At 39.5% G+C, this 13,834-nt stretch overlaps 1 protein-coding gene across 2 annotated transcripts in view; it reads right to left on the bottom strand.

The window, feature by feature from the left end:
- The window catches only part of CD8A (CD8 subunit alpha), a 48,897-nt gene extending 39,339 nt beyond the window's left edge, over positions 1–9,558 (bottom strand). The window contains exons 1-4 of one of the 2 annotated variants that reach the window (XM_073562090.1): positions 9,488–9,558; positions 5,293–5,643; positions 4,935–5,012; positions 3,272–4,456 (exon numbers count right to left, since the gene is read on the bottom strand). In XM_073562090.1, the coding sequence (XP_073418191.1) occupies positions 4,344–4,456; positions 4,935–5,012; positions 5,293–5,643; positions 9,488–9,548 (603 nt within the window). In that variant the 5' untranslated portion in view covers positions 9,549–9,558 and the 3' untranslated portion in view covers positions 3,272–4,343. Of the gene's footprint in view, positions 1–3,271; positions 4,457–4,934; positions 5,013–5,292; positions 5,644–9,487 lie in introns of those variants that run through there. The other variant, XM_073562089.1, reaches the window with a different exon arrangement.
- Positions 9,559–13,834: the final 4,276 nt, after the last annotated feature.

Below are 13,834 nucleotides of genomic sequence, written 5' to 3' on the forward strand. Positions count from 1 at the left end.
TTACTCACTGTGCAGCATTTATGGGGCCATACCTGTTGTGCAGCATTACGGTATTTGGGCCACCATTTCTCACTGTGTAGCATTTATGGGGGCATACCTGTTGTGCAGCATTACGGTATTTGGGCCACCATTACTCACTGTGCAGCATTTATGGGGCCATACCTGTTGTGCAGCATTACGGTATTTGGGCCACCATTACTCACTGTGCAGCATTTATGGGGGCATATGTTCTGCAGCATTACGGTATTTGGGCCACCATTACTCACTGTGCAGCATTTATGGGGGCATATGCTCTGCAGCATTACGGTATTTGGGCCACCATTACTCACTGTGCAGCATTTATGGGGGCATATGCTCTGCAGCATTACGGTATTTGGGCCACCATTACTCACTGTGCAGCATTTATGGGGGCATATGCTCTGCAGCATTACGGTATTTGGGCCACCATTACTCACTGTGCAGCATTTATGGGGGCATATGCTCTGCAGCATTACGGTATTTGGGCCACCATTACTCACTGTGCAGCATTTATGGGGCCATACCTGTTGTGCAGCATTACGGTATTTGGGCCACCATTTCTCACTGTGTAGCATTTATGGGGGCATACCTGTTGTGCAGCATTACGGTATTTGGGCCACCATTACTCACTGTGCAGCATTTATGGGGCCATACCTGTTGTGCAGCATTACGGTATTTGGGCCACCATTACTCACTGTGCAGCATTTATGGGGGCATATGTTCTGCAGCATTACGGTATTTGGGCCACCATTACTCACTGTGCAGCATTTATGGGGGCATATGCTCTGCAGCATTACGGTATTTGGGCCACCATTACTCACTGTGCAGCATTTATGGGGGCATATGCTCTGCAGCATTACGGTATTTGGGCCACCATTACTCACTGTGCAGCATTTATGGGGGCATATGCTCTGCAGCATTACGGTATTTGGGCCACCATTACTCACTGTGCAGCATTTATGGGGGCATATGCTCTGCAGCATTACGGTATTTGGGCCACCATTACTCACTGTGCAGCATTTATGGGGCCATACCTGTTGTGCAGCATTACGGTATTTGGGCCACCATTTCTCACTGTGTAGCATTTATGGGGGCATACCTGTTGTGCAGCATTACGGTATTTGGGCCACCATTTCTCACTGTGTAGCATTTATGGGGCCATACCTGTTGTGCAGCATTACGGTATTTGGGCCACCATTACTCACTGTGCAGCATTTATGGGGGCATACCTGTTGTGCAGCATTACGGTATTTGGGCCACCATTACTCACTGTGCAGCATTTATGGGGGCATATGTTCTGCAGCATTACGGTATTTGGACGGAGCGTTTTTTTTTATCCTGTTAGAAATGGATCCCAGTACTTCAAATCCCGGACCAAAGCAAAAACGCAGGTCGTACGAAGCTGGTTTCAAACTTAAGGTTGTGTCAAGAGCAGAAGAAAGCAATAACAGTATTGCAAGTAGGGAATTTTGTGTTAACGAAAAACTAGTAAGGGATTGGCGAAAAATGAAAGCGGACTTGGAAAAGACTCCAAAGGCAAAAAAAGCTCAACGTGGTTTGAAGGAGTCGTATGGGGCTCTAGAGACTGAATTGCATAAATGGGTTATGGAGTGTCGTCAAAATGGCTACTGCGTAACACGCATGGGAATTCGCTTACGTGCCCTTCAAATGGCTAAAGAAGATCAATTGAAAGCACCAGGAATTGAAAAATTTGTTGCATCAGCAGGATGGTGTACCCGTTTCATGAATAGATTTGGCCTATGTTTGCGACAAAGAACAAAGATTTCACAGAAGTTGCCAAAAGACCTTGATGAAAAAGTGATGTCATTCCATTCATTCATCATAAAACAAAGAAGGATCCATAACTATGACCTGGGAGATATTGGAAATATGGATGAAACACCTATCACTTTTGATCTTCCCAGCAACAGAACTGTCGCAAATATGGGAGAAAAAACTATTCTACTCAGAACCACAGGAAATGAAAAAAATCATTTCACAGTCGTTCTTTCATGTTTGGCTAATGGAACTAAGCTGCGGCCTGTCATTATTTTTAAAAGAAAGACCCTGCCTAAAAAGGTCCAATTCCCACCACGAATTACAGTGCGCGCTCATATTAAAGGCTGGATGGATGAAGATGGAACAAAAAAATGGCTGGAAGAAATTTGGAATGGACGGCCAGGAACAGCCTTAAAGAAAAAACCATCATTGCTAGTTTGGGATATGTTCAGAGCCCACACATGTGATGACATCAAAAAATTGGCAAAGTCTTCTCAAGTTACTTTGGCGGTTATTCCAGGTGGACTTACATCTGTATTGCAGCCCCTAGATGTGTGTTTAAATAATCCTTTCAAAGACCGTGTGCGGAGGATGTGGCATGAGTGGATGTCATCTGGTCAAGCCCGACTAACAAAACTTGGAAATCTGATGAAGCCGGACATAGAATTAATAGCAAAGTGGGTTCGTGATGCATGGGAAGAGATTCCAGAGGACATGGTGCAACACGCCTTCAAGAAATGTGGCATTAGTAATGCTATGGATGGCAGTGAAGACAGCGCTTTGTATGAAGACGACAGCAGTGACGGTGATGACCAACTCAGTGATGATGACGACAATGTCTATGCTGATAACCTCTTACAAGCTGAAGCTGAAGCTCTGTTTGGACATACAGATGATGAGGAATCCAGTGACTTTGAAGGATTTTAACTCTTGTGTTTTACATTGAGCTGAGGTTTTTGTACTTTTAAAGTCATTGTTGTTGCCCTATTGGTTTTGTTGACCCTCTTTTCAACTTTCAGGGCTTGTTTAATGTTTTTCTTTTAAATAAATATTCAAAAACATTTAACCTACTGATGTCTCACTTAATTTTACTTTTATTCTTATCTTTTTTTATTTTTGAAATTTACCAGTATCTTCGGCAATTCCCACCCTAGACTTATACTCGAGTCAATAAGTTTTCCCAGGTTTTTGAGGCAAAATTAGGGGGGTCGACTTATACTCGGATCGACTTATACTCGAGTATATACGGTATATTAATTATATTTCTGCCATACCTCAAAATAAGACTCTGAGTGGCAAATGATTGATCCTGGAGATGATGTACAGTGGAGGAAGTAAGTATTTGATCCCTTGCTGATTTTGTAAGTTTGCCCACTGACAAAGACATGAACAGTCTATAATTTTAAGGGTAGGTTCATTTTAACATTGAGAGATCGAATATCAAAAATAAAATCCAGAAAATCACATTGTATAAATCATATAAATTTATTTGCATTTTTCAGTGAGAAATAAGTATTAGATTCCTCTGGCAAACAAGTCTTAATAATTGGTGGCAAAACCCTTGTTGGCAAGCACGGCAGTCAGACGCTTTTTGTAGTTGATGATGAGGTTTGCGCACATGTCAGGAGGAATTTTGGTCCATTCCACTTTGCAGATCATCTCTAAATCATTAAGATTTTGAGGCGGTCGCTTGGAAACTAGGAGCTTCAACTCCCTCCATAAGTTTTCTATGGGATTAAGGTCTGGAGACTGGCTAGGCCACTCCATGACCTTAAAGTGCTTCTTTTTGAGCCACTCCTTTGTTGCCTTGGCTGTACGTTTTGGGAAGACTCAGCCACGACCCATTTTTAATGTCCTGGAGGAGGGAAGGAGGTTGTAACTCAGGATTTTACGGTACATGGCTCCATCCATTCTCCCATTGATGCGGTGAAGTAGTCCTGTGCCCTTAGCAGAGAATCACCCCCAAAACATAATGTTTCACCTCACGGAGAGTTGAGTTAATGCCAAAGACCTCAATTTTTGTCTCATCTGATTACAGCACTTTCTCTCAATCACTTACAGAATCATCCAGGCGTTCATTGGCAAACCTCAGATGGGCCTGCACATGTGCCTTCTTGAGCAGGGGGACCTTGCGGGCACTGCAGGATTTTAAACCTTTACGGCGTAATGTGTTACCAATGGTTTTCTAGGTGGCTGTGGTCCCTGCTGCCTTGAGATCATTAACAAGTTCCCCACCATGTAGTTAGGCTGATCTCTCACCTTCCTCATGATCAAGTATACTCCACGATGTGAGATATTTCATGGTGCCCCAGATCGATATCGATTGACAGTCATTTTGCATTTCTTCCATTTTCTTACTATTGCACCAACAGTTGTCTCCTTCTCACCCAGCGTCTTACTTATGGTTTCGCAGCCCATTCCAGCTTTGTGCAGGTCTATGATCTTGTCCCAGACATCCTTATAGAGATCTTTGGTCTTGCCCATGTTGTAGAGGTTAGTCTGACTGATTAATTGAGTTTGTGGAGAGGAGTCTTTTATAAAAGCGACTATGTAAGACAGCTGTCTTTAATGCAGGTAACGAGTTGATTAGGAGCGTCTAATTGGTCTGTAGAAGCCAGAACTCTTAATGGTTGGTAGGGGATCAAATACTTATTTCTCACTGCAAAATGCAAATAAAATTATATAATTTATACAATGTGATTTTATGAATTTTATTTTGATATTCTATCTCTCAATGTTAAAATTAACCTAAATTATAGACTGTTCATGTTAGTGGGCAAACGTGCAAAATCAGCACGAGATCAAATAATTATTTCCCTCATTGTATCTGGCAACTTGTGCAAAATATATAGAAACATTTACAGATCCTATAGAAATAGCATCATTCATACTGAATCAGTACTGATCCATAAAATAGAAATCAGATCATTTATAATAGATGTTATCAAGTACCAGACTATAAATTAATAATAAATAAAGTTTTTAGAAGTTTTCAGTTCTCTGTCCTAACTTGAAGCACCCTGACCACGAGATCGTTACTTGTTGACCCTTCCATCTCCAGTCACCGAGCACCCATCACCCCACATGTATGCCTTTACCAGTTAGAAAAAAAAACAAGTGGCTCTTGCGGCACGTACCTGTGGGACAATTACACGAATCACCCGCTGTCGTTCTCGCGGGAGGAGCTTTCGTTGATTTTGGTTTGGGTGTTGTCACTTAAAAGCAAAAAAAAATTAGTAAATTCATAAAAACATTTTTTTTATCAATGTTAGATATATAAAAAAACAAAAAATATATACGGTACTAGCAAAAACAAGAAAAAAATATAAAAAAATAAGGAAATTTTAACAATCTGTAAAGAAATGATGTTACAGGCAGAATGAGAAAATAAAATTGTGTGATCAAATAAAGTAGCAAAAAAGAACGGCTGGAATGAGCCAGCGGCCGTTACCCGCATGGAATAAACATATACTGTATATTTTTGGATATGGTTACCTTCAGGATACATGACCTTGAGGCCCGGGCTAATATGGAGGATGGAGTTTTTATTGATCAGGCAGTAGTAAGTTCCTTGGTCTGTCGCTTCGAATTTCTCAATTTCCAGTTTGTACTGTATTCCCGACACACTGGCTTTGAAACGATTTTTGTCGTTTTGCTCCTTATATGTCGGTTTTGATGTAGAGCTGACATACACAATAGATACCGGAGATTTCTCTCCTGTCTTATGACGGAACCAAAAGACCCCGACATTCGCGTCTTCTGAGCCTTCAGTTTCACATTGCAACTTTATAGGTTTCGAGCCGACTGGGGGCAAGGTTTCGCCGCTAAGCTTCAGCTGGTGAGTACCTGTAGGAGATGTAACAAAAGGGATAGGAAACTGATGATCACAGTAATATCTAATTATTACTAGTATTGTTATGGTTGTTTATGGTATTATTATGTATTGCGATCATAATCGGCAGGTGGGATCTGCAACCACAGCTCCCTGTTGTGTCAGAGTTTAGAGAGGCTTCCAAAAGGCTAAAGAGGGGGATTGTTAATGGATCGTGCTGTACTGAAGTGTTATTCCTTACCTTCTTTTTGACTCAATATAGCACAAGATGATGGTGAGTGAGAGGTGATCAACTTTGGTTAAAAAAAAAAAAAGCCAAATAACACGATTTTGTGATATTCTGTTGGGAGATGTTTACATCTAAGTGTCTACATGTGACCACTCAGTGGTGGTGATATAAATTGCAGCTTGAGGATCATTTTATTAACATCTCTCGATCGAATTGATTAAAGTTGTATAGTAAGAAATTAGAATCTTTAAAGAGTTTTATAGAAAGGTAAGGATGGACACATCCGTAAAGGCGAAAATGATCAAATAAAGATGTAAAGATCAAAACTAAAAAATCAACTTCAGGATAAAAAGAAAGCAAACTAAATTATAATAATAATAATAATAATAATAATAATAATAATAAGTAAAGTAAACATAAAATTTAAGTTTCAAGATGTAAATCAATTTAAATATATTTGGTGTAGACATAAGTACCGAAACTATAAATTACTGTAATTCTGTAATCTGAGATGATTGGTGTATTCTGTAGCAAAATAATAATGAAAAATAAAAACAAAATAAATACTTTTATTATTCATATTAATCAAAAAAGGAACTGGAGCCATTGACTGCTCTGCCCCCTTTTTATGGGACTGAGATAAATATACTATAATATATTAATTTTTCATTGTTTTTGACCAGAAAACGACTTTACAAAAACCATGGATAAACCCTACAAAAAAAAAAGACAAAGTCAAAAACTGTTGGAAAAAACCTCAGGAAACTATTGAAAATAACACACAAGAGATACTATTGGATAAAAACTCCAGACTTGGAAAAATCGGTGGGTTCACCTGAGTTTAAAAGATGTGTGCACGTACCCTTACATGGGTTGTCTTGCAACGACAGCCCTTGTCATTATGTCCTAATTGAACATATGGATGCATAGTGAAAGGAACAAAAGTGGCAAAAATGGAGGGCCACTCTAAGAGTCTCCAATTCTGATGGACCTCGCTGTGACTGAGGGTCCACCCGCACCTTTATAAGCAGACAATGCTTTTAATACGGAGTACAGTCATTGACATTTTCCAATAAGTCTACGGGCCACCAAAATCTTCCATTGACTTTCGCCCAACAGTTATCACATACTGTACAAGTTCCCTATTTATCTAAATACTTGGCTTTTTTGGCCAAGCACTACTCTCGGAAATCATCTCAGTTTGTGAAACAACAGAGGTTTAGTAAAAACAAAACTACTTGCACGTTACCTTTACCTTTTATGTTTTCTTATCTCTGATGTTTTTGAATTATATTTATAATGATCGTGTTGCCAAAGTTCAACCTAAAACTCCACATTGTCTTGCAAATGCTGTAGTTTTTTGGATCACACGTAGTCCCTGACATTTCTTCCCTATTGTATTGACAAACCAGTCCCCCCAAAAAATCATTTTAAACCAAAATCATCACTGGAGGTTTCCTTTAGAAGCAGAAACAGTATAAAAGTTTGACAAATGTTATCTTGGTCCTTGGGATTTCCAATTTTTTTCTGATTTTTCACACCTGACTAAAGGGTATTGTGATTGAAGATTTGCCACTTATGAAATGATAATTTTTGGATGCAAGTCCAAAAATTATCTATTGAGGAAAAGCCTATATGTAAATACCACCGGCATTTAGATGTATTTTCTAATTTTAATAGTTAAATACAAAAATTAAAAAGTTAATTGGCAGTTCCAATAATGGTTCTGGCTCGAGTAGTTGTATTCTCAGCTGGCTCATGACAGATTGGTAGTTCTTCTATGGCTAGCTTTAAGGAAAGCATCTATATCTATAGCTCCAAAACAGCAACCCATATGGTAGCTATGGGGCCCATAGAGAGAGCTATTTCTCGCCATCCCACCATCAACATACTCTGATATAGCATCGGCAAGGAGGAATGAATTTGCTCAATCATTTTCCCCCTTAATATCTACCATTCTGAAGGTCAGGATAACCTTCTCAAAGCTTGGCCAAATATGGTCAGTCTGGCTGATAATCTGTTATGTAACATGTATTAAAAACTTTAGTCCCTAACACGTCATATTCTATAATGGAACAACTCTCCTATCAGGGAATTAAATAAAATTTCATTATAATTTTTTTTAAAAAACTCATGGAATTTGTTAACATTTTCAGCATCAAATTCTTTAAAATGGCGCACGTGATTCACGAATATTTGTACAAAATAAAAAATGCGCTTTAATTTATACTTTTCACTTGTTTGACAACTTTTTTTTTTAGCCCAAATATACACAAGCCCTGCTAGAATATTGCAAAGTTTTGTGCAAATATTTCAGCTGTACGTAAAAGTTCTCCGGGAAACACCGGAGTAAATTTGTGTCCAAATTTTTGAGATTTAGTTTTTTAAAAACTTGCAATTGAAGAATCAAAAGAAAACATTTGGAAACCTGAACTTCGCCCACGGTCCCGAACATAAACAGAATATGGGCGATCACATATAAAATAGGCTAAAAAAACAAATTAAAAGAGGAATAAAATAAATTAAAACAAAGATTGCAAATGAAAAACAGGTGAAAAAATCTACGATAAAAAGGTGATAACAATGAATCCGGCCCTTATATGTTTACTATCTTCATATATTCGAGTTGAAGAATGTTCCTGGACAGTCCGTCAAAATAGGGCACGTTTCCCCCTGTCTGTAAAATTTTTTACTTTTTGTTGTAAGAAATTGTACAGATTTTTATGTCTGTAATTATCATCATTTTTACAGTTCATAGTGAATGGAGAGGATGTCTTCATATCAGAACTATGGGCAGGAGGCAAAGATCAATAATAAACTTAATGAATTATTATGGCCTTCTAAGTTGCCTGTAAATACATTTTGGCTGGCTGCGACTTTTTTTGGTAAACCAAACAGTAAAAAAGAAAAAAAAAAGTCAACCATGTTATATAGGCATGGAATCTGGAGGTATCGATCGACAATGTAACGAGTAATGGGAGACTTTCTGACTGTCTCCGAGTTGCCATTTTTAGTTCCCTCTTTCCAGTGAAATATTCATATATATATATATATATATATATATATAATTTTATATAATTAATAAAGACTAATACACAAAATTCTAAAGATAATGGTAAATATCATCATTACTGTAATGTGGCTGTTGAAAAATGAAAAAATATTAACAATTAAATTATTTAAAAATTAATAATCAATGCAATCAAAGTTAAAAAACATTTTTAGTGCAATAATAATAATTTACTTAAATTTCAATAAAACATGTAAAAAATATTTTTACGACCTCAAAACATTTATCTAAAATGCATCTTTCACCGGACCATTAAATTCTTGCTGCTTAAACATTTCTTTTTAATATAGATCATTACAGACATCTAATGGACATTTCACAAGGTTTTCATTTTAGGCCATTTTACAGATTTATGGAAATTATTCTTTGCAATAGCTTACTTTGAAAGTATATAGTAATACGAATGAAGTTGATAAAAAAAGAATGAAAATAATACAAGGACCATACAAACATAAAAAAAAAACCACACAAACATTGAATTTGATTAATCGATTATTAAAAAGAAAATTAGATTTCTACAAAATAATTATGAAACTTAATAATTATCAACATGACTTACATAGGAAGAGACAGAGAAGAATCGGAAGGGAGGTGATGGGTAACATAGTGTGAGAGACCATTACAGGGCTTCAGTCCTCGCTGACTGTCAGCGCAAGATTCACACACTTGGGGTCTCGGCAGCAGAGAGGATGTGATGTCAGACTCACACACAAAGGAAGATTAATAATGCTGAAAACAAGTGAAACATAATACACAGAACATAAAATAGTCGTCTGTCCATCAGTGAAGACCTGAGAATAATACTGTCATCTATAGTCTTCTAAATAGATGGACCATAATTAGAAGAAGCTTAAAGGAGTTGCACAATTTGATCCATCCAGGATTATTTGGAAGCTGGAGAAACTTATGAAAATTATGGGCTAGAGACATAGATCACCTAGAATTTTAATGGTTAAGTATACATACGTGTGGGAACACGAGGGTCAATGGTTGCTCTCGTCCGCTGGCCTCATTGGCTTTAGAAAGACTTCATGGACCAGGGCTCATCCCACTGAACACCTTTACTCCTTTCCCGTAGGCAGAATACCACTCAGACAGCACAGGATGAGAGTAAAACAGTGTGGCAATACTTTATTGAACCACCAACGGACATTAACATATATAACAATGCCAGAAAATACAAAAGATGGTGCAAATTACAGAGTCTCAGCCTTCCACTGTCTTGCCGGGATTAGAGCAGCTGCAACTTTCGGGTTTCAAGGGCTGACTAGCTCCACAGTGGTACCCCACTTTTGGTGGGCACCCACAGAGAGGAGGTAACAACAAGCTAACAGTCCATTGAGGCACGTTGCCAGGTGACCTAACTGTCCCAACCTGGCTTCTCCAAATGTCTCAATGGAGCCACGTGACCTGATTGTCACCACCTGGATTCCCTGGGGCCAGGTGACTTGATTGTCCCAACCTGGCTTTTATAAATGTCTTCATGAGGCCAGGCAACCTGATTGTCCCAATCTGGTTTCTCTGAACATCTCCATGGGGCCAGGTAACCTGATTGTCTCAATCTAGATGCTCCAAACTTCTTTGAGATTTCAGTGATGGTTAATGGAGCAGATCTGTATTCTTCCAGTTATGGCATTGGTCCCTTAACCCCTTCCTGACATCAGACGTACTATCCCGTCCATGGGCCCCAGGCCCCTATGCCCATGGACGGGAAAGTATGTCTCAGCGATCAGCGGCGCCCACGTGGTGAGCGCCACTGATCGCGGCCGGGTGTCAGCTAATTATCACAGCTGACACCCGGCACAATGTGTCAGGGGTGGTCACGGACCACCCCCAACACGTTAACCCCTTGCACACCGCGATCAAACATGATCGCGGTGTACCGGGGTTAAAGGGAAGCATCGGCAGGGAGGGGGCTCCCTCCGTGCTTCCCTGAGCCCCCCACGGCAGCGCAATGTGCAGCGCTGCTGCGGGGGGCTCCTTCCCTGCAGGCCCCCGAATCGAAGATGGTGACGGGGGCCTGCAGGGAGCTGGCTTCCTCAGTGCCTGCAAAGCGCAGGCATGAGGAAGTCTGCAGCAGTGCCTGTGACAGATCGCTGATCTGTCACAGTGATCTGTGATGTGACAGATCAGTGATCTGTCACAGGACAGTGATGTCCCACCTGGGATTATGTAATAAAGTGTTGAAATAATTTTCAAAAATTGCCAAATAAATTAGAAAAAAAAAAAAAAAAAATCCCCCAATAAATCTATTTTTTGGAAATAAAAAGACAAAAAACAATAAAAATACACATATTAGGTATCGCCGCATCCATAACGACCTGCCCTATAGAACTGTCCCATTAGTTAACCCCTTTAGCGAACCCCTTAAAAAATAAAAATAAAAAACGAAGCAAAAAATAATGATTTATTATCATACCGCCAAACAAAAAGTGCAATGACGCGCGATCAAAAAGACGCATATAAATATCCATGGTACCGCTTAAAACGTCATCTTGTCCCGCAAAAAACGATCCACAACACAGCATCATCAGAGAAAAAATAAAAAAGCTATAGCTCGCAGAATAAAGCGATGCAAAAATAATTATTTTTTATATAAAATAGTTTTCATTGCATAAAACAGACAAACCATAAAAAACGACCTAAATGAGGTATCGCTGTAACCGTACTGACCCGAAGAATAAAACCGCTTTATCAATTTTACCGCACGCGGAATGGTGTAGACGCACCCCCCCAAAAGAAATTCATGAAACGCTGTTTTTTGTTCATTCTGCGCCCCAAAAATCGGGATAAAAAGCGATCAAAAAAGTCACGCGTCCGAAAATGGTACCAATAGAAACGTCAACACGTCCCGCAAAAAATAAGACCTCACATGACTCGGTGGGTCAAAATACGAAAAAATTATAGCTCTCAATATGTGGTGATGCACAAACTATTTTTACAATAAAAAGCGTCTTTTAGTGTATGACAGCTGCCAAACATAAGAACCCGCCATAAATAGTAAATCAAACCCCCCGTTATCACCCCCTTAGTTAGGGAAAAATAATAAAATTAAAAGAAAATGTATTTATTTCCATTTTCCCATTAGGGTTAGGGTTAGGACCAGGGCTAGGGTTAGGGTTAGGGCTAGGACTAGGGTTAGGGCTAGGGTTAGGGCTAGGGTTAGGGCTGAGATTAGGGTTAGGGGTGTGTTGGGGTTAGGGTTGGAGTTAGAATTGGGGGTTTCCACTGTTTGGGCACATCAGGTGCTCTCCAAATGCAACATTGCGTCTGATCTCAATTCCAGCCAATTCTGAGTTGAAAAAGTCAAATAGTGCTCCTTCCCTTCCATGCTCTGCCATGCGCCCAAACAGTCTTTTACCCCCACATGTAGGGTATCAGCCTACTCAGGACAAATTGCAAAACAACTTTTGGGGTCCAATTTCTCCTGTTACCCTTAGGAAAATAAAAAATTGAGGGCAAAAATATCATTTTTGTGGAAAAAAATGATTTTTTTTATTTTCACTCCCGGGCGTTATAACTTCTGTGAAGCACTTGGGGGTTCAAAGTGCTCACCACACATCTAGATAAGTTCCGTGGGGGGTCTAGTGTCCAAAATGTGGTCACTTGTGGGGAGTTTCAATAGTTTAGGTACATCAGGGGCTCTCCAAGCGCACATGACACCCGCAGACCATTCCATCAAAGTCTGCATTCCAAAACGTCACTACTTCCCTTCCGAGCCCCGACGTGTGCCCATACAACAGTTTTCTCCCACATATGGGGTGTCAGCGTACTCAGGACAAATTGGACAACAACTTTTGGGGTCCAATTTCTCCTGTTACCCTTGGGAAAATAAAAAAATTGGGGACTAATTGATCATGTTTGTGGAAAAAATATGATTGTTTTATTTTCATGCCCGGGCATTACAAACTTCTGTGAAGCCCTTGTGGGTTCAAAGTGCTCACCACACATCTAGATAAGTTCCCTAGGGGGTCTAGTTTCTAAAATGGGGTCATTTGTGGTGGGTTTCCACTGTTTAGATACATTAGGGGTTCTCCAAAGGCAACATGACACCCGCAGACCATTCCATCAAAGTCTGCATTCCAAAACGTCACAACTTCCCTTCCGAGCCCCGACGTGTGCCCATACAACAGTTTTCTCCCACATATGGAGTATCAGTGTACTCAGGACAAATTGGACAACAACTTTTGGGGTCCAATTTCTCCTGTTACCCTTGGGAAAATAAAAAAATTAGGGACTAATTGATCATGTTTGTGGAAAAAATAAGATTTTTTTATTTTCATGCCCGGGCATTATAAACTTCTTTGAAGCCCTTGGGGGTTCAAAGTGCTCACCACACATCTATATAAGTTCCTTAGGTGGTCTAGTTTCCAAAATGTTGTCATTTGTGGGGGGTTTCCACTGTTTAGGCACATCAGGGGCTCTCCAAACGTGACATAGTGTCCGATCTGAATTCCAGCCAATTTTGCATTGAAAAAGTCAAACGGCGCTCCTTCCCTTCTGAGCTCTGTCATGCACCGAATCAGTGGTTCCCCCCCACATATCATGTATCAGCGTACTCAGGACAAATTGCACAATAACTTTTGCAGTCCAATTTCTCCTGTTACCCTTGGTAAAATAAAAAAAATTGAACCTGAAGTATTTTTTTTGTGAAAAAAGTTAGATGTTCATTTTTTTTTAAATTTTCAAAAAAATTCCTGTGATGCACTTAAAGGGTTAATAAACTTCTTGAATGTGGTTTTGAGCACCTTAAGGGGTGCAGTTTTTAGAATGGTGTCACTTTTGGGTATTTTCTATCATATAGACCCCTCAAAGTGGCTTCAAATGTGATGTGGTCTGTAAAAATAAAATGGTGTTGCAAAAATGAGAAATCACTGGTCAATTTTTAACCCTTATAACTTCCTAA

Source organism: Dendrobates tinctorius, unplaced genomic scaffold (assembly GCF_039654945.1).
Source record: "Dendrobates tinctorius isolate UK_male_01 unplaced genomic scaffold, ASM3965494v1 ptg000334l, whole genome shotgun sequence".
NCBI classification, from domain to species: Eukaryota; Metazoa; Chordata; class Amphibia; order Anura; family Dendrobatidae; genus Dendrobates; species Dendrobates tinctorius.